We start from the raw sequence: 19,568 nt of genomic DNA, 5'->3' as shown, positions 1-19,568 counted from the left end.
ATAGCTGCACAAAGTTCAGAAATAATTCTGACATGCAAAAACAAAACCCAAAAATGAATGATCAATATACCTACCTTTCTTTATGATGACACTCAACAGCCTATCATCCATAGCTTGTCAGTTGCTTGATCCGTTTACGATCAACATTGTGTGCAGCAGCCACCACAGCCTCCCAGACACTGTTCCCCCTCCCTGTAGATCTCACATTTTATGAGGGACCACAGGTTCTCTATGTGGTTCAGATCAGGTGAGCAAGGGGGCCATGTCATTATTTTTTCATCTTTTAGACCTTTACTGGCCAGCCACACTGTGGAGTAGTTGGATGCATTTGATGGAGCATTGTCCTGAATGAAAATCATGTTTTTCTTGAACGATACTGACTTCTTCCTGTACCACTGCTTGAAGAAGTTGTCTTCCAGACACTGGCAGTAGGTCTGGGAGTTGAGCTTCACTCTATCCTCAACCCAAAAGGGTCCCACAAGTTCATCTTTGATGATACCAAAACCAGTACCCCACCTCCACCTTGCTGGCGTTGGAGTGGAGCTCACTGCCCTTTACTGATACAGCCTCTGGCCCATCCATCTGGCCCATCAAGAGTCACTCATTTCATCAGTTCATAAAACCTTTAAAAAAATCAGTCTTAAGATATTTCTTGGCCCAGTCTTGCAGTTTTATCTTCCGTTTCATGTTCAAAGGTGGTCGTTTTTCAGCCTTCCTTCCTTACCTTGACCATGTCCCTGAGTATGCCATACCTTGAGCTTTTTGATACTCCAGTAACATTGCACCTCTGAAATATGGCCAAACTGGTGATAAATGGCATCTTGGCAGCTTTACGCTTGATTTTCCTCAATTCATGGGCAGTTATTTTGCGCTTTTTTTGCCCAACATGCTTCTTGCGACCCGGTTGGCGATTTGCCATGAAATGCTTGATTGTTCGGTGATCACTCTTCAAAAGTTTGGCAATTTCAAGACTGCTGCATCCCTCTGCAAGACATCTCATAATTTTGGACTTTTCAGAGCCCGTCAAATCTCTTTTCTGACCCATTTTGCCAAAGAAAAGGCAGTTGCTTAATAATTAAGCACATCTTATATAGGGTGTTGATGTCATTACAGCACACCCCTCCTCATTACAGAGATGCACATCACCCAATTTACATAATTGGTAGTTGGCTCTCAAGCCTATACAGCGTTGAGTAGGACAACATGTATAAAAAGTATCATGTGATCAAAATACTCATTTGCCTAATAATTCTGCACACGGTGTAATGTCTTCATATTACATAGAAAAAAACCTGCTGACAGATACACTTTAAAAGATGAATTTAGGTCATACCATTGCTAAAAATAATACAACAATATGGCTTACCTGCCGAAATCTCTTTTTAATTTCATCATCTGTCACTTCCGGATCAATCTGTAACACCTATAACATGTGAACACTATTACATTTAGCGGCAAGGCAAATGCTCCAATGGGTCAATTGGGCAATAAACATTAAAAAATAGAGTGTGTGTTGCCACTATGGTCAGAACTAGGTGTTTTTTCATAAACTAGAAAATAGAAATGACCCTGAAATACAAAACAGATTTCTTTTGTAGGCCATTTTCCATTTCTCTACATGAAGTGAGCTGTGTAAATAATGGGGTTTGTGGTGGCTATATCCAGAGAGGAACCTAGTCTTGCTCTGCCCCACAATGAAATATCCAAACATGCAGTCTGCAAAATAAAAAAAAAAAAAAAAAAAAAAGCCAGAAAGCTAATAAACCATATAAATTAAAGGGAACCTGTCATCAGAAATTTCGCCCAAAAGCTAAAAGATTCCCCCTCTGCAGCTCCTGGGCTGCATTCTAGGAAGGTCCCTGTTATTATTGTGCCCCATGTGAGACCAAAATAAAGCCTTTATAAAGTTCTACCTTTTTGTATGCAGCTTCTGTAAATCCGTCACGGGGGCGGGCTCTCTGGCGTCCGTTATTCTGCCTCCTGGTCCTGTATGCCGCCCCCATCGCTCCTTTCCATATCTGATGCACCGCCCACTGCTCCAGCCATCCCCGCGCATGCCCAGTGCCAGTCTCACAGGACTGAGCAGTGTGACCGCTGGTGACTTGTGCGCAGGCAAGTGATTATGGACGGGACTGTGACTGTTATCAGCAAGTACCCGGCCATAGTCTCTTGAGCGCGCAAACCTCTCCAGCATTCACACTGAGCTCAGTGTAGATGCTAGACTGTATGGGCTGCTTCCAGGGATGACGTCCCTTTGTCATGTGATAGTATTTCGAACACGCCCCTATCACATGACAAAGGGACGTCATCCCTGGAAGCAGCCCATACAGTCTAGCATCTACACTGAGCTCAGTGTGAATGCTGGAGAGGTCTGCGCGCTCACGAGACTATGGCCGGGTACTTGCTGATAACAGTCACAGTCCCGTCCATAATCACTTGCCTGCGCACACGTCACCAGCGGTCACACTGCTCAGTCCTGTGAGACTGGCACTGGGCATGCGCGGGGATGGCTGGAGCAGTGGGCGGTGCATCAGATATGGAAAGGAGCGATGGGGGCGGCATACAGGACCAGGAGGCAGAATAACGGACGGCAGAGAGCCCGCCCCCGTGACGGATTTACAGAAGCTGCATACAAAAAGGTAGAACTTTATAAAGGCTTTATTTTGGTCTCACATGGGGCACAATAATAACAGGGACCTTCCTAGAATGCAGCCCAGGAGCTGCAGAGGGGGAATCTTTTAGCTTTTGGGCGAAATTTCTGATGACAGGTTCCCTTTAATACTGATCTTTTAAATTCTAGGTTTGAAACTTTTTTGGCTTGGTCATTGGATAGCTTTCCTGTTTCGATCTATCGTGAATCTATTATGTAAGGGTTCACAGGTCGTGTAAAAATAGGAGCAAACCGCTCACCCCTGCTATATGCCAACCTCTGCACGGGAAAAGTCACCCCTGCTAGACTCAGCCAATAGAAAAAAAATTAATCTATCTGAAAATCCAAGAAAAAAAATAGAACTTTGCTCCAGTGTGATTAAAAAGGGAGTAACATCAATTAAATCCTGCAATATAGCTCCAATTCCTATACATTTCTGATGGTAAACCAGTCCTTAGCCAAGGATAACATGGAAGTTTTTCAATTGGATTCATACGTGGAGTCCCTTACTTTGTTGTGGGCTCGCATGCTGAGCCCACAGCTTTCCAGGCAGATTATTTAATCAGCCATCACGTGACTTTAACCTGCTAAGTGCCATGGTCAAATCTCTGACAGTGGCATTCAACAGGCGTTGACAGGGGTTGGTTAGGTCGCTGGCTAGCTTTCCCGTTTCAATCTGCCCCTTCAATAGGTCGTGACCCTGACTTTGCAAGCTAGCATTTGTCCCTTAGCCATCATCTGCGTTTAGCTGGGATTAGAGAAGAGCTCTGCCCTCGGATGTTAACCTGTTAAATGCTGCTGTCAATGTCTGTCATTCAAAAAGTATAACTCGTCCTTCAAAAATCAAGCCCTCACACCGCTACGTGTACAGAGGAATTAAAAAAAAAAAAAAAAAAAAAAAAAAAGATTGCTTTTGGAAGAAGAGGATGGAAAATGAAAACAAAAAAACGTAAGATTGCCCGGCTGTACAGGGGTTAACAATGTGTACCTCAAATGGATTCAAATTGAAGTATGAGGATCCAGGCCGTATTAGTCTCTCAATCTGCTGCTTTGGGGTAAGCACAGAGTCTCGTTTTTCAATTTGTTTGACCTGTGAATAAAAAAAAAAAAAAAAAAAAAGCAAAATTAAATATATAGCATACAACCTTAACAGTTGTGTGGTATTAAAAGGGATCTGTCAGCACTGTCCACTACCCAAACTGTTTATCTGATCATGTTGCTGTCTAAAACAAGGTCACCCATACCTTTCCTAACGCAATATGATGCTCCCAGACTGAAATATGGCCACTTAAACCTCATTTGCATATGAATTAAAGTGCTCTGGATGTGTCAAAGCATTTCCCAAGCCTCCCCATCCTCAGCTCTATTTCCAACCCATTTTCTTTTTGCTTCACTGGCTTGACTACATGGTCAGTCAAGCTGAGGACTATGGGGCAAGACAAGGCAAAGAACCAGGGAGGCAGAGGCTTTGGAAGGGATTGGACACACACTCAGAACTTATGCCTCATTTACGTGAATAGAAACACTAATGGTTCAATGAGGGAGCAACAGATTGAATGGCAGATAGCAACTCAACCATATAAACAGTTTGGGGACATTAACCATTAGGACAAATTCCCTTTAAAGCAGTTGTTGCATCAGAAAAGGCGTTGTCCATATGGACATCGGATTGGGGTTTCCAGTTTGTGACTTCACCACATTCCATACGGGCAATTCATTAAGAAGTTTGTCAGAAATCTGGGATAAATATTAAAATTTATGTGCAACTGTGTGTGCACAAAGATTACGACTTTTAACGTTTACAGATCAGTCTTCGCTTGCTGCGAAAACATGGGAAAAGTATGTGACGAAAGAGGCAGTAACATCTGCCCATCAAATTCATCATCACTCCCTAAATGGCGTACACCTCTGGAAGTGACCGCAGGGTAACAGACCATGTGATTAGCTTTAAGCAACATATGCCTTGAGACTGGCATGTGCTGCGCCAGGCTTAACCAATTACGCCCTGAAACTTTAAAATAAATAAATGTTTTATGGAACTGTTTTACCAACTAGTTTTTTTTGTTTTTTTAACCCCTTCCCGACCATGGACAGAAAGATCCGTCATGGTGCCCTGGGCCTTAAAGGCCAAGGACGGATCTTTCAGTCATGGCGTAATCGCAGCACCGGAGCCTCCGGTGATTGCAATCGGGTAACACAAACCGCAGATTCGGGGAGGAGGGAACCTGTACCTGACCTCAGGAGGGGTGGTGCCTCCTCCCCGGACCTACGGAGGCTGTGATTGGCTGACGAACGCCGCTCAACCAATCACAGCACCTGTAATGTTCCAGCCATTTAAAGTGACTGAAACATTGAAATCCAGCCCTGGCCAGTGCAGCTATAGCACTGGCCATTGACTGGAGCTGGGTGACCTCACTGGATCACCCTCCCCAAGCTCCAGTAGCTCTGATTGAAGAGATCTGCCTTGTGACCGATCTCTCCAATCACAGTGGACCTGTTGCCGGTGACCGCCCCATCAGCTTCACTTGTCGGCCCTGCAGCACAGTGAGTGTATACAGTGCAATAGCAGGGCGACAAGATCCGGTCCCATGCTGTTATATGACCGGAGCATGGGACCCGGAAGTTGCCGCGCTGCCATTGCACTGTATGAAACCGACGAAAAGCCTCCCGGTCCGCCGCCGCCCTCCACGATCTGCCACCTGTCTCCCCGATCTGCTGCCCGCACCCCCACCCCTCGTATCTGCTGCCCGCACCCTCACCCCCACACCTCCCGATCAGCCGCCGCCCTCCATCTGCCACAGTGCCACCGCTCCCCCCGATCTGCTGCCCGGCCCCTTTCCCCCCCGTGATGTGCGCTCCCTCCCCTGTCACCCCCGTGATGTGCGCTCCCTCCCCTGTCACCCCCGTGATGTGCGCTCCCTCCCCTGTCACCCCCGTGATGTGCGCTCCCTCCCCTGTCACCCCCGTGATGTGCGCTCCCTCCCCTGTCACCCCCGTGATCTGTGCTCTGCTCACCTGTCTCCTCCGTGATCTGCGCTGCGCTCCCTCTCCCACCTCTCACCCTCCCCGATCTGCTGCCTCCTTCATCTCCTGTGATCCAGCTGCCTAGATCCATCCTGTAGGGTAACTATCCCCAATCTCACCTCCCACTCCCCTTCCCACCCATCCCCCCTTCCCCCCCCATCCTCTGCTGCTCCTGCATCCTCTGCGCCCTCTCCCTGCATCCTCTGCGCCCTCTCCCTGCATCCTCTGCGCCCTCTCCCTGCATCCTCTGCGCCCTCTCCCTGCATCCTCTGCGCCCTCTCCCTGCATCCTCTGCGCCCTCTCCCTGCATCCTCTGCGCCCTCTCCCTGCATCCTCTGCGCCCTCTCCCTGCATCCTCTGCGCCCTCTCCCTGCATCCTCTGCGCCCTCTCCCTGCATCCTCTGCGCCCTCTCCCTGCATCCTCTGCGCCCTCTCCCTGCATCCTCTGCGCCCTCTCCCTGCATCCTCTGCGCCCTCTCCCTGCATCCTCTGCGCCCTCTCCCTGCATCCTCTGCGCCCTCTCCCTGCATCCTCTGCGCCCTCTCCCTGCATCCTCTGCGCCCTCTCCCTGCATCCTCTGCGCCCTCTCCCTGCATCCTCTGCGCCCTCTCCCTGCATCCTCTGCGCCCTCTCCCTGCATCCTCTGCGCCCTCTCCCTGCATCCTCTGCGCCCTCTCCCTGCATCCTCTGCGCCCTCTCCCTGCATCCTCTGCGCCCTCTCCCTGCATCCTCTGCGCCCTCTCCCTGCATCCTCTGCGCCCTCTCCCTGCATCCTCTGCGCCCTCTCCCTGCATCCTCTGCGCCCTCTCCCTGCATCCTCTGCGCCCTCTCCCTGCATCCTCTGCGCCCTCTCCCTGCATCCTCTGCGCCCTCTCCCTGCATCGCCTGCGCCCTCTCCCAGCCGCCTGCGCCCTCTCCCAGCCGCCTGCGCCCTCTCCCAGCCGCCTGCGCCCTCTCCCAGCCGCCTGCGCCCTCTCCCAGCCGCCTGCGCCCTCTCCCAGCCGCCTGCGCCCTCTCCCAGCCGCCTGCGCCCTCTCCCAGCCGCCTGCGCCCTCTCCCAGCCGCCTCCACCCTCTCCCAGCCGCCTCCACCCTCTCCCAGCCGCCTCCACCCTCTCCCAGCCGCCTCCACCCTCTCCCAGCCGCCTCCACCCTCTCCCAGCCGCCTCCACCCTCTCCCAGCCGCCTCCACCCTCTCCCAGCCGCCTCCACCCTCTCCCAGCCGCCTCCACCCTCTCCCAGCCGCCTCCACCCTCTCCCAGCCGCCTCCACCCTCTCCCAGCCGCCTCCACCCTCTCCCAGCCGCCTCCACCCTCTCCCAGCCGCCTCCACCCTCTCCCAGCCGCCTCCACCCTCTCCCAGCCGCCTCCACCCTCTCCCAGCCGCCTCCACCCTCTCCCAGCCGCCTCCACCCTCTCCCAGCCGCCTCCACCCTCTCCCAGCCGCCTCCACCCTCTCCCAGCCGCCTCCACCCTCTCCCAGCCGCCTCCACCCTCTCCCAGCCGCCTCCACCCTCTCCCAGCCGCCTCCACCCTCTCCCAGCCGCCTCCACCCTCTCCCAGCCGCCTCCACCCTCTCCCAGCCGCCTCCACCCTCTCCCAGCCGCCTCCACCCTCTCCCAGCCGCCTCCACCCTCTCCCAGCCGCCTCCACCCTCTCCCAGCCGCCTCCACCCTCTCCCAGCCGCCTCCACCCTCTCCCAGCCGCCTCCACCCTCTCCCAGCCGCCTCCACCCTCTCCCAGCCGCCTCCACCCTCTCCCAGCCGCCTCCACCCTCTCCCAGCCGCCTCCACCCTCTCCCAGCCGCCTCCACCCTCTCCCAGCCGCCTCCACCCTCTCCCAGCCGCCTCCACCCTCTCCCAGCCGCCTCCGTCTCACAATCACAGATGCTCCCTTTATATGCCGCTGCCCCACCCATCTGCCGCCCCCCCCCCCCCCTCATCTGCCGCTGTTCTGATCCATCCTGTAAGTATTGTTTGTGGCTCTTTTCTAACTATCCCCAATCGCATCTCCCACTCCCTCTCCCCCACCTGCTTGCCGCCAAGTGCTGATCAGGTACGTAATTGTTGCTCTAGTTTTTGCTTTTTTTGTGCACCCCAAATAAAAAAAAACAAATCTCAAAAACAAAACTTGAACAATTAGGTACCTGATCAGCAATCGTCCTGCAGTCGTACTCTACTTTGGACAGGACTTCTTTTTTCCATCCCACCTAGTCCCCCCCCCTTTTTTTTTCAGAACATTTGTGCGTGCGCCCTGTTTTTTTTTTCTATGCCATGGGGGTCTAGTTTCCAAAATGGGGTCACGTGGGGGAGCTCCACTGTTTCGGCACCTCAGGGGCTCTCCAAACACAGCATGGAATACGCTAATTATCCCAGACAATTTTGTGTTTGAAACGTCAAATGACGCTCCTTGCCTTCCGAGCCCTGCCGTGCGCCCAAACATTTGATTTCCACCACATATGAGGTGTCTGTGTACTCAGGAGAAATTGCACAATACATTTTATGTTGCAATTTTTCCTGATACCCTTGTGAAAAAAAAGCTACCTGGTTGAAGTAACAATTTTGTGGTAAAAAAAAATTTTTTTATTTTCACAGCTCAACTCTATTAACTTTTGTGAAGCTCCCAGAGGTTCAAAGTGCTCAATAAACATCTAGATAAATTCCATGAGGGGTCTAGTTTCCAAAATGGGGTCACATGTGGAGGAGCTCCACTGTTTCGGCACCTCAGGGGCTCTCCAGACGCAACATGGTGCGGCTAACGATTCCACCTAATTTTCTGCTCAAAAAAGTCAAATGGCACACCTTCCCTTCCGAGTCCTGCCATGCGCCCAAACAGTTTTTTCGCCACATATGAGGTATCTGCGTGCTCAGTAGAAATTGAGCAACAAATTTTGGGGGTTCATTTAATCCTGCTACCCTTGTGAATATGCAATATTTGAGGCTAAATTAACATCTTTGTTGCAAAAAGTAAAATGTTCATTTTTTCCTTCCACATTGCTTTAGTCACTGTGAAGCACCTGAAGGGTTAATAACCTTCTTGAATTTAGTTTTGAGTAGTCTGAGGGGTGCCGTTTTTTGGAATGGTGTCACTTGGGTGTTCTGTGTCATGTAGACCTTTCAAAATCGCTTCAAATGTGATGTGGTCCCTAAAAAAAGTGGCTTTGTAAATTTTGTTGTAAAAATGAGAAATTGCTCATAAACTTTGAACCCCTATAACTTCCTTAAAATTTTTTTTTTCCCCAAAATTGTTCTGATGTAAAATAGACATGTGGGAAATGTTATTTATTAATTATTTTGTGTCATATGTCTCGTTGGTTTTAGAGCATAAAAATTCAAAGTTTGAAAATTACAAAATGTTCGCGAAATTTCAGTTTTTTTCACAAAGAAACGCAAAAAATATTGGTCTAAATTTACCACTAACATGAAGCCCAATATGTCACGAAAAAACAAATCTCAGAATCATCGGGATCCGTTGAAGCGTTCCAGAGTTATAACCTCATAAAGTGACACTGGTCAAAATTGCAAAAAATGTCCTGGTCTTTAGGGTCAAAATAGGCTTGGGGCTGAAGGGGTTAAAAGGGAACTTATCACAATCTGCTCCACTACCTTAAGGTTTTGTGTACGTCACATATCCTAGACGATGGAGCTTTTGAAGCAGTAGATGCTTCAGGAAAATGCTGTGTTTTTTTCTTGAAGGATCTTCTTTTGTGTCTATTTGGATGTCTTTTCTGCCAGCCAGTTTTTTGTTTTTTTTTCTATGATGGGGTCACACTAGCATAGGGATCATCAAGGGAGCCATGGGCCTGTGGGTCGCAAGAAGCAGGAAAAACAAGAAAGAGGGACCCAAAACTACAGGACGGTGGACAAGGCTGGGCACCCAAAACTACAGGACGGGGGACAAGGCTGGGCACCCAAAACTACAGGACGGGGGACAAGGCTGGGCACCCAAAACTACAGGACGGGGGACAAGGCTGGGCACCCAAAACTACAGGACGGGGGACAAGGCTGGGCACCCAAAACTACAGGACGGGGGACAAGGCTGGGCACCCAAAACTACAGGACGGGGGACAAGGCTGGGCACCCAAAACTACAGGACGGGGGACAAGGCTGGGCACCCAAAACTATATATAACTAAAATAACTACAAGATGTTGGCTAAAATTACTATATGGTGCTAATTGTAAGACAGTATTACAAGGTAATAAAATGTAAACAAAAATAAGGTAATAAAAAAAATAAAGCATTCATTTCTTCACAATTAAAAATGCTTATATACACACACACACACGAAAAGTGCTCGTTTGTTATAATAAAACGAGCAAGAAATGTTTAGTGATCCCAAGGTGTATAGAAAGAAGAAAAAAAAAAAATATGGTACCACTAAAATTGTTATATGGCCCTGAAAAAGAGGCCTCCCAAATTATTTTTTTTTTCTTCTATGTGCATCCCATATACCCAGCAGAGTTTGAGACCTCAGCACTAGCATATGATGCTATTTGATAATGGCACTCAGCTCAAACTGTGCTGCGAGCGTGACAGTGTCATTCTACTGTCATCAGATTCTTTTGCATGTAAGAATTGGAGCACAGGTGAGGAGCTGTAATCTCTCCATCTTTCCCATTGTCTGTCTCTCCATATATCAGACAGCACTGATGTCATCCAAGTGCAGATTGATGCCACACACACACCCATAGACTTGTACGGGTGCAAGTGAGCAGAGATATGAATCCACTCGCAGAATGCTGCAACTTTATTCTCATCTTGAATCTGGATGACCAAAAAAAAAAAAAATATATATATATAAAACTAGCTGCTCTGCCTCATTAATTAATGGTGGTCTAAGCGCAATGCGAGATTTTCCACTCGTCCAATACACTTGTGTGAGTGAGGCCTTTAGCTGTATATACCGTATATTATCTAGTTAGTGACTTCCATACAAAAGCAGCCTGAAGACTGAAACAGTTAAAAGCTCAGGACTGAACAAGGCTGGGAGTCATTTGGCATTATGAGTCAGGTAAATAAAAATTTACAGTGCACTTGAGATATAACGGTCACTATAAAGTGAGTATTCGGGCTAGCGCACACAGAGCTTTTTCTGCCTGCGGATAACCACTGCGGTTTTGGCAGAATTTTTCTACCCAATTTTCACTATATCTGCATTAGTTTTTTTTTTTTTTTTTTTTTTAAAATCGCTAGTGAAAACAATGGCAGCTTTTTTTCATATAAATAGTGATAAGATCACTGCAATAAATGCAATAAACGCAGCATTTAAGAGTTGTGCAAGCAGTGATTTACTCACTGAGGGTTTCAAAAAAACACTGCATGTGTTTACCCCATTGAAATGAATGGAGGGTGTTTTTCTGAATGATCACTCAGAACAGTGCTGTGTGTGCCCTTAAAAAGTAAAGCATTACATTATTAATATAAATTTACTCAAACTTTAAACACACCAATATTGTAGCACACAACTCCCTTGATGCCTGTGTAGAGAACGGTTTGTGCAAAAGTGACCATGGCCAGGCATGGCGTGCACATGAAAGCTCTGTCTTACTTCCATATTTTTAAATATGATCCAATTACGATCTCAAATTGAATTTTGGTACAGATGTGGCCAGGAAGGAACATAGCAGGCACATGTGCATTTTTTTTAATTCTTTTTAATGTAACGCTTTTTTCAGAAATTCGTTTTAAAAAGTTTGCGTTCACACGGGTAAAATATTTACAAATATGCTCATGACATATCTGGTGAAAGCCTGTATAGTTCATAGTAGAATGGTGCTTATTTTGTTTCTCCAGCTTTTTTCTAGCCTGAGTTATGAGGAGAAATGTAAAAGGCAGCAACACCAAAATTTGCATTTTCTAAACTTTGAAAATAAAAAAAAAAAAAGATTTTTTTTTTCTTCACATTTTGCATTCATTGACACCAAATAAAATCTCAAAAGAATAAAAAAATAGAGGTAAAAATCATTGGTTGACATGGAATGACCCGTTGGGAAGATAAGCGTCGTCCACCTTTGGGGACAGGTTTTTTTCTTGTAATTATGTAAAATGCAAGCAATTGGAGCTAACAAAGAAGGGAATTTTGTTACTTACCGTAAATTCCTTTTCTTCTAGCTCTTATTGGGAGACCCAGACGATTGGGGTATAGCTACTGCCCTCCGGAGGCCACACAAAGCACTACACTAAAAAGTGCAAGGCCCCTCCCCTTCTGGCTATACCCCCCCGTGGTATCACGGGTTCTCCAGTTTTAGTGCCAAAGCAAGAAGGAGGAAGCCAATAACTGGTTTAAACAAATTAACTCCGAATAACGTCGGAGAACTGAAAAACCGTTCAACATGAACAACATGTGTACCCGCAAACAACCAAGAAATCCCGAAGGACAACAGGGCGGGTGCTGGGTCTCCCAATAAGAGCTAGAAGAAAAGGAATTTACGGTAAGTAACAAAATTCCCTTCTTCAGCGCTCTATTGGGAGACCCAGACGATTGGGACGTCCAAAAGCTGTCCCTGGGTGGGTAAAGAGATACCTCATGTTAGAGCTGCAAAACAGCCCTCCCCTACGGGGATGTCACTGCCGCCTGCAGGACTCTTCTACCTAAGCTGGCATCCGCCGAAGCATAGGTATGCACCTGATAATGTTTGGTGAAAGTGTGCAGACTCGACCAGGTAGCTGCCTGGCACACCTGTTGAGCCGAAGCCTGGTGTCGTAGCGCCCAGGACGCACCCACGGCTCTGGTTGAATGGGCTTTCAGCCCTGAAAGAACCGGAAGCCCTGCAGAACGGTAGGCTTCAAGAATTGGTTCTTTGATCCATCGAGCCAGGGTGGCTTTAGAAGCCTGCAACCTCTTGCGCGTACCAGCGACAAGGGCATCGGAACGGCGTATGGGCGCCGTGCGGGAAATGTAGATACTGAGTGCTCTCACCAGATCTAGCAAACGTAAATCATTCTCATACCGGTGAACCGGATGAGTGCAACAGGACGGTAAGGAGATATCCTGATTAAGATGAAACGAGGATACGACCTTAGGGAGAAACTCCGGAATGAGGCGCAGCACTACCTTGTCCTGGTGAAACACCAGGAAGGGAGCCTTGGATGACAGAGCTGCCAGCTCAGACACTCGCCGAAGCGATGTGATCGCAACGAGAAACGCCACCTTCCGTGACAGGCGAGAAAAGGAAACTTCCTTCAGAGGCTCGAAAGGCGGCTTCTGGAGAGCAACTAGAACCCTGTTCAGATCCCATGGATCTAACGGCCGCTTGTACGGGGGTACGAAATGACAAACCCCCTGCGGGAACGTGCGCACCTTAGAAAGACGTGCTAGACACTTCTGAAAAAAACACGGATAGTGCTGAGACTTGCCCTTTGAGGGAGTCGAGCGACAAGCCCTTTTCTAACTCCTATTGTAGGAAGGAAAGAAAAGTAGGCAATGCAAATGGCCAGGGAGACACTCCCTGAGTAGAGCACCAGATTAAGAAAATCTTCCACGTTCTGTGGTAGATCTTAGCAGACGTGGGCTTCCTAGCCTGTCTCATGGTGGCAACGACCCCTTGGGATAATCCTGAAGACGCTAGGATCCAGGACACAAAGGCCACACAGTCAGGTTCAGGGCCGCAGAATTCCGATGGAGAAAACGGCCCTTGGGACAGTAAGTCTGGTCGGTCTGGTAGTGACCCCGGTCGGCCGACCGTGAGATGCCACAGATCCGGGTACCACGATCTCCTCGGCCAGTCTGGTGCGACGAGTATGACGCGGCTGCAATCGGATCTGATTTTTGCGCAGTACTCTGGGCAAGAGTGCCAGAGGTGGAAACACATATGTGAGCCGGAACTGCGACCAATCTTGCACTAAGGCGTCTGCCGCCAGAGCTCTGTGATCGCGCGATCGTGCCATAAATGCCGGGACCTTGTTGTTGTGCCGAGACGCCATTAGGTCGACGTCCGGCACCCTCCAGCGGCAACAGATTTCCTGAAACACGTCCGGGTGAAGGGACCATTCCCCCGCGTCCATGCCCTGGCGACTGAGGAAGTCTGCTTCCCAGTTTTCTACGCCCGGGATGTGAACTGCGGATATGGTGGATGCTGTGTCCTCCACCCACATGATGATTCGCCGGACTTCCTGGAAGGCTTGCCGACTGCGTGTCCCTCCTTGGTGGTTGATGTATGCCACCGCTGTGGAGTTGTCCGACTGGATTCGGATCTGCTCTCTTTCTAGCCACTTCTGGAAAGCTAATAGGGTAAGATACCCTGCCCCGATTTCCAGAACATCGATCTGAAGGGTGGACTCCCGCTGAGTCCACGTCCCCTGAGCCATGTGGCGGAGACAAGCTGCTCCCCACCCTGACAGACTCGTATCTGTCGTGACCACTGCCCAGGATGGGGGCTATGACAATGAGGTGGGAATAAGCCACTATTGCAGAGAGTCCTCGGCCGTCAGGGAAAGGGAGACTTCCCTGTCCAGGGAGGTTGACTGCCCGTCCCTTTGGCGGAGAATGTCCCATTGCCGTTGGCGCAGATGAAACTGCGCAAAGAGAACTGCCTCGATGGCTGCCACCATCTTCCTTAGGAAGTGCATGAGGCGCCTTAAGGGGTGCGACTGGCCTTGACGGAGAGACTGCACCTCTGTCTGCAGTGAACGCTGCTGGTTCAGCGGAAGCTTCACTATTGCTGATAGAGTATGAAACTCCATGCCGAGATACGTTAGTGATTGAGTCGGAGACAGATTTGACCTTGCCAAATTGATGATCCACCCGAAAGTCTGGAGAGTCTCCAGCGTAACATTCAGGCTGCGTTGGCATGCCTCGAGGGAGGGTGCTTTGACGAGTAGATCGTCCAAGTACGGGATCACCGGGTGTCCCTGAGAGTGCAAGACTGCTACCACTGCTGCCATGATCTTGGTGAACACCCGTGGGGCTGTCGCCAGACTGAATGTCAGAGCTACGAACTGAAGATGTTCGTCTCCTATCACAAAACGTAGACAACGTTGGTGCTCCGTAGCAATTGGCACGTGGAGATAGGCATCTTTGATGTCTGTTGAGGCAAGGAAGTCTCCTCGAGACATTGAGGCAATGACGGATCGGAGGGATCCCATCCGGAACCGCCTGGCGTTCGCATGCTCGTTGAGCAGTTTCAGGACTAGAACAGGACGGAAGGAACCGTCCATTTTTGGAGCCACAAAGAGATTGGAGTACAAACCCTCGCCCTCGTTCCTGAGGGGGGACAGGGATCACCACTCCTTCTGCTCTTAGAGCGTCCACCGCCTGCAGCAGGGCATCTGCTCGGTGGAGAGGTGGGGCCGTTCTGAAGAATGGAGTCGGAGGACGAGAACAGAACACTGTCCTGTGCACGTGAGCACAATGTCCGTCACCCACCGGTCTGTGACCTGTGGCAGCTAAATGTCGCCAAAGGCGGGGGAGTCTGCCATCAACCGCGGATGCGGAGAGAGAGAGAGAGAGCTGAGAGTCCTGAGGAGACCGCCTTGGTAGCGGTTCCTCCGACTGCCTTCCTTGGGCGAGATTGAGCCCGGCCGGAATCTGAGCCCGTCTGAGGTTTTGTAGCCCTTTTGCACGAGGACAATTGGGACCTGCCGGAGCTTGGGAAGGACCGAAACCTCGACTGTACTTTTAGGACAGTATTAACAGGGTAAGTCGCAGTGCAGACATTGCGGGGTTACGGACGCCTCTGCGGTACAGATGTCCCTGCTCAAGGTCAGCTGCGCAAGAACAGCTGAAAAGGTTAGGTTGCCAACACGGCTGTGGGTGCCGGAGCAACCGACACGCCGATAGCCTCCTAGACAGATTTCAACCAGAGTCCATCTGTCTGTGAATGGCATCTTTAAGTGAAGCCCCATCTCCAGTGCAACTATGGCTCTAGATGCAAGCCTGGAGATTGGAGAATCCACCTTTGGACCCTGGGTCCAGCGCTGACCACGTCAGGGGAAAAGGGATAACGTGTATCCTAAAAACGTTTGGAGAAGACGCTTATCTGGTAAGCGTGGTGTTCCTGGACTGCTTCTCTGAAGTCAGCGTGGCCAGAAAAAAACTCAATATCTGCGTGAGATACTGAAAAGGAACTTCTCCTGTTCGTCTCCTATCTCCACTGGGGGAGCTGAGGGAGAAAGATCCAACCTTCCATTGATGGACGGTATAGGATCATTCCGTATGTGTTACCACCCGGTGTATCCGGATTGAGAGCGATGTCAGTATCAAAGCCCTGAAGAGCTGCCTTTTGGTCAAGTAGATTGCCCATGTGTGCAAGTCTCTATATTATGACTACTCCGTCCCTGTCCATGGACAGGGTTGACAGGAGGTTTCTTTGGCCACAACTAGTAGAGCCCCGGCAGACGAAGTGCTAGAGACCCCGGCAGACGACGTGCTACAGGGGAGCATGCACACAATGGGACGGTGTCATGAACAGCATCCCATGTAGTAAAAACAGCACTGAAATCTGTGTTGCTTTTTTGCCGCTGCCGACTAGCTATCTAGAAGTATATAGCCAAGATTGGTGACCGTACAGTGCAATGTATAGCATACAGGCATAAAGTACAAATGACCACTGCAGCACAAGCAATACAAGCAGCATAGAAGCCTGTGCCCTGGCACCCCTGCTCTTCTGCTGCTGTATACTAGTCATCTAGGGGAATATAGCCCAGAAGAGTGACCCTACAGTGCAATGTATAGCATACAAGCACTACAAATGAACACTGCAGCACATGCAATACCAGCAGCATAGAAGCCTGTGCCCTGGCACCCCAGCTCTTCTGCTGCTGTAGACTAGTCATCTCGGGGAATATGGCCCAGAAGAGTGACCATACAGTGCTATGTATAGCATACAAGCACAAGTACAAATGCACACTGCAGCCCATGCAATACAAGCAGCATAGAAAAAAAAACCTGTGCCCCAGCACCCTTGGTTTTCTGCTGCTGTAGTCTAGCCATTCCAGGAGAATATAGCTAAGACTAGCGACTGTACAGTGCAATGTATAGCATATAAGCATAAACACAAATGAACACCTCAGTCGTGCAATACAAGCAGCCTAGAAAGCCTGTGCCTTAGCACACCTGCTTTCCTGCTGCTGATGTGTCGCTCCCCCAGCGGGCATATAGCGACCTAAGCAGTTAAAAACAACACATGTACACACTGCAGTTATATCGTGGTCAGCACTATGTGTGCCGCTTACCGCCCGCCTATAAGCGGGTGTATGTCGCCACCGTCCTGCCTTGGTGCCGAAAGTCCGAGCTCGGACTGCAGTAATGGCTGCCGGCTTCTTCCCCAGCTCATGTGAGGAGGGGCGGGCCGTGGGCGTGCCCCCAAGGCAGAGCGGGAATCCGGCGTCCGACAGTGTGCAGTGAGAGGGCTGGAGCATGTAAAAAGGCTCCAGCCCTCGGCGCTGCTGATTGCTCAGCGCCTGTCCCCTTCCCTGAGTGACAGGGAGGGGGCGGGAACGAAGCGGCACTAGGCCGCAGAAGCCGGGGACTGGATTTATAAGCGCCGCCGCCGTAAAAGCGCGGTCGGCGCCCAGTCCCCGGCTAACTACAAGTCCCAGCCGCGCCGCCGCTCCCGGAGCGTCCGGCGCGGTAGTTCCCAAAACACAAAGTCACTCAGCAAAGCTGCAGTGACTGTAACCCATTACTGTCCCCGGCGCACTAGCACACCCAGCAAGTCTGGAGTGTGCTGTGCCTGTGTGTACGGGGACACAGAGTACCTGTAATGGTGCAGGGCCATGTCCCTGAACGGTACTCCAGCTCCGTATCCAGCAGGTTCAAATGGGTCTGTGGATGGAGCCCGGCGTCAGAGCTTTGAGGCCGGCAGGATCCCACTTCCTCAGAGCCCCCCAGGGGGATGTGGAAGGAAAGCAGCATGTGGGCTCCAGCCTCCGTACCAGCAATAGGTACCTCAACCTTACAACACCATCAACGGGTGAGAAGGGAGCATGCTGGGGGCCCCATATGGGCCCTCTTTTCTTCCATCCGAAATAGTCAGCAGCTACTGCTGACTAAAATCTGTGGAGCTATGCGTGGATGTCTGACCTCCTTCGCACAAAGCTTGAAAACTGGAGAACCCGTGATACCACGGGGGGGGTATAGCCAGAAGGGGAGGGGCCTTGCACTTTTTAGTGTAGTGCTTTGTGTGGCCTCCGGAGGGCAGTAGCTATACCCCAATCGTCTGGGTCTCCCAATAGAGCGCTGAAGAAAACCTAAATTCTGCAGCGTTTGCCTTTTATAGTCTGTTGCACTGTCTACTGCTGGGTGCAGAGTGAGTTCACTGAGTATCAGTCAGCGAGCTCGGCCTGACAAGAGTGTTACCTCTTCTCTTTTTCTGAGCTCCTTTAGGCCAGTTTAGGACCAGAGCCTATAATAAAGTGGCGAGTGCAGGAAAACTAAGAGCCCAACGGTGCGACATTTTTAGTGAAAGCCAATCACAACACTGAGTTTGGTCTCCAAAACATGCATAAAGCACCCGGCAGCGGAGGACCCAGAGCGCGGGACGCAGACGGCTGCGGCATAGTGGTAAGCTGCCTGCGGACATCAGCAGGACACAGCCTGGGGTGCAGAGAGCTTCCTCTAGAGAGCCTTACAGGGGCCCGCTCATCTGCCATATCCCCCTCCCTTCAGCCTCCATGACTGCTGGACAGCCCTGCAGTGCCCCCCATCACCCCGCATCACGGAGGACCCCACAGGAGAGGAGGAGATACACAAGTCAGGGACAGTTCATCACTTGCTACACGTGAAAAGTCCATGTGCCACCATTGCTTCCCCTGAATGAAGAGCCCACACACCCCCAGCCCAGTGCCAGCTCCGTGCTAACACGGCAGGTACGTCACCTCGGTATAAAACGTAGAAAAAGCGTCATCCCCCGCTCCAGACGGTCCATCAGCCCAAGGAGCCGCCATTTTACCGCCGAGCATGAGCTCTCGCGTGATCACGAGAACTGAGAACTGCTTCCTGTAAGTGTGGGCAATACGTACTGTGGGCAGAACCGTCACTTCCGGGTCACGGCTGGAACGTGCTCCTGTGCGTCCAAGACGTCATGACGTATCCGTACAACGCGCTGTACGGACACTGTGGGGAGGCGGCGCTCAGGATGGCGGCAGTGACGCAGCTTACCCGTCCGTAGATGGCGCTCTAACATAATAGTGATGAAGCGCCTAGAGCTTGTGTGCTGTGAGCAGGCTCGTGTAATGGCACGGAGAGTGACTCGTGCCCACTGCATCTACACACTTGCATTCCAATGTGACACATTTGAAAGAGGAATCTATTTAACCCCTTCTCCCCCGGGCGATTTTCCATTTTTGTTCCTCCCTTTCAAGGAGCTATAACTTTTTTTTATTTTTCCGTCAATCTTGCCATATGAGGGCTTGTTTTTTTTGCAGGACAAGTTGTAGTTTTAAATGAAACCATAAGTTTACCATATAGTGTACTGGAAAACAGCAAAAAAATTCCAAGTGCGGAAAAGTTGTAAAAAGTAAAAAAAAAGTGCAATGGAACAATTGTTTCGGAGATATTTTCTTCACTGTGTTCACTATATGGTAAAACTGATGTGTGGGTGTGATGCCTCAGGTCGATGTGAGTTCGTAGACACCAAACATGTATAGGTTTACTGTTATGTAAGGGGTTAAAAAAAATAAGACCTTTGTCCAAAAAATAGTGGCGCATTTTCTGCACTATTTTACGCAACCCATAGTGTTCTCATTTTTCAACATCTATGGCTCAATGATGGCTTATTTTTTGCGTCTGTCTCGAGCTGATGTTTTTAACGGTACCATTTTTGAGCAGATGCTACGTATTGATCGCCTGTTATTGCATCTTGCTCAAAATCTGCAACAACCAAAACATGTAACTTTGACGTTTGAACTTTTTTTGCCGCTACGTCGTTTACCAATGAGATTAACTGATTTTATAT

General features: G+C 49.9%; 1 protein-coding gene across 1 annotated transcript in view; it reads right to left on the bottom strand.

The window, feature by feature from the left end:
• The window catches only part of DNAJC8 (DnaJ heat shock protein family (Hsp40) member C8), a 151,252-nt gene extending 132,650 nt beyond the window's left edge, over nucleotides 1–18,602 (bottom strand). The window contains exons 1-3 of the mRNA XM_075333955.1: nucleotides 18,490–18,602; nucleotides 3,639–3,740; nucleotides 1,367–1,423 (exon numbers count right to left, since the gene is read on the bottom strand). Coding sequence (XP_075190070.1) covers nucleotides 1,367–1,423; nucleotides 3,639–3,740; nucleotides 18,490–18,573 — 243 coding nt within the window. The 5' untranslated portion in view covers nucleotides 18,574–18,602. The remainder of the gene's footprint in view (nucleotides 1–1,366; nucleotides 1,424–3,638; nucleotides 3,741–18,489) is intronic.
• Between the last annotated feature and the right edge of the window lie 966 nt (nucleotides 18,603–19,568).

Source organism: Anomaloglossus baeobatrachus, chromosome 2 (genome assembly GCF_048569485.1).
Source record: "Anomaloglossus baeobatrachus isolate aAnoBae1 chromosome 2, aAnoBae1.hap1, whole genome shotgun sequence".
Classification (NCBI taxonomy): domain Eukaryota; kingdom Metazoa; phylum Chordata; class Amphibia; order Anura; family Aromobatidae; genus Anomaloglossus; species Anomaloglossus baeobatrachus.
The sequence above is the reverse complement of the archived record's forward strand: the minus strand, read 5'-3'. Positions and strand labels throughout refer to the sequence as shown.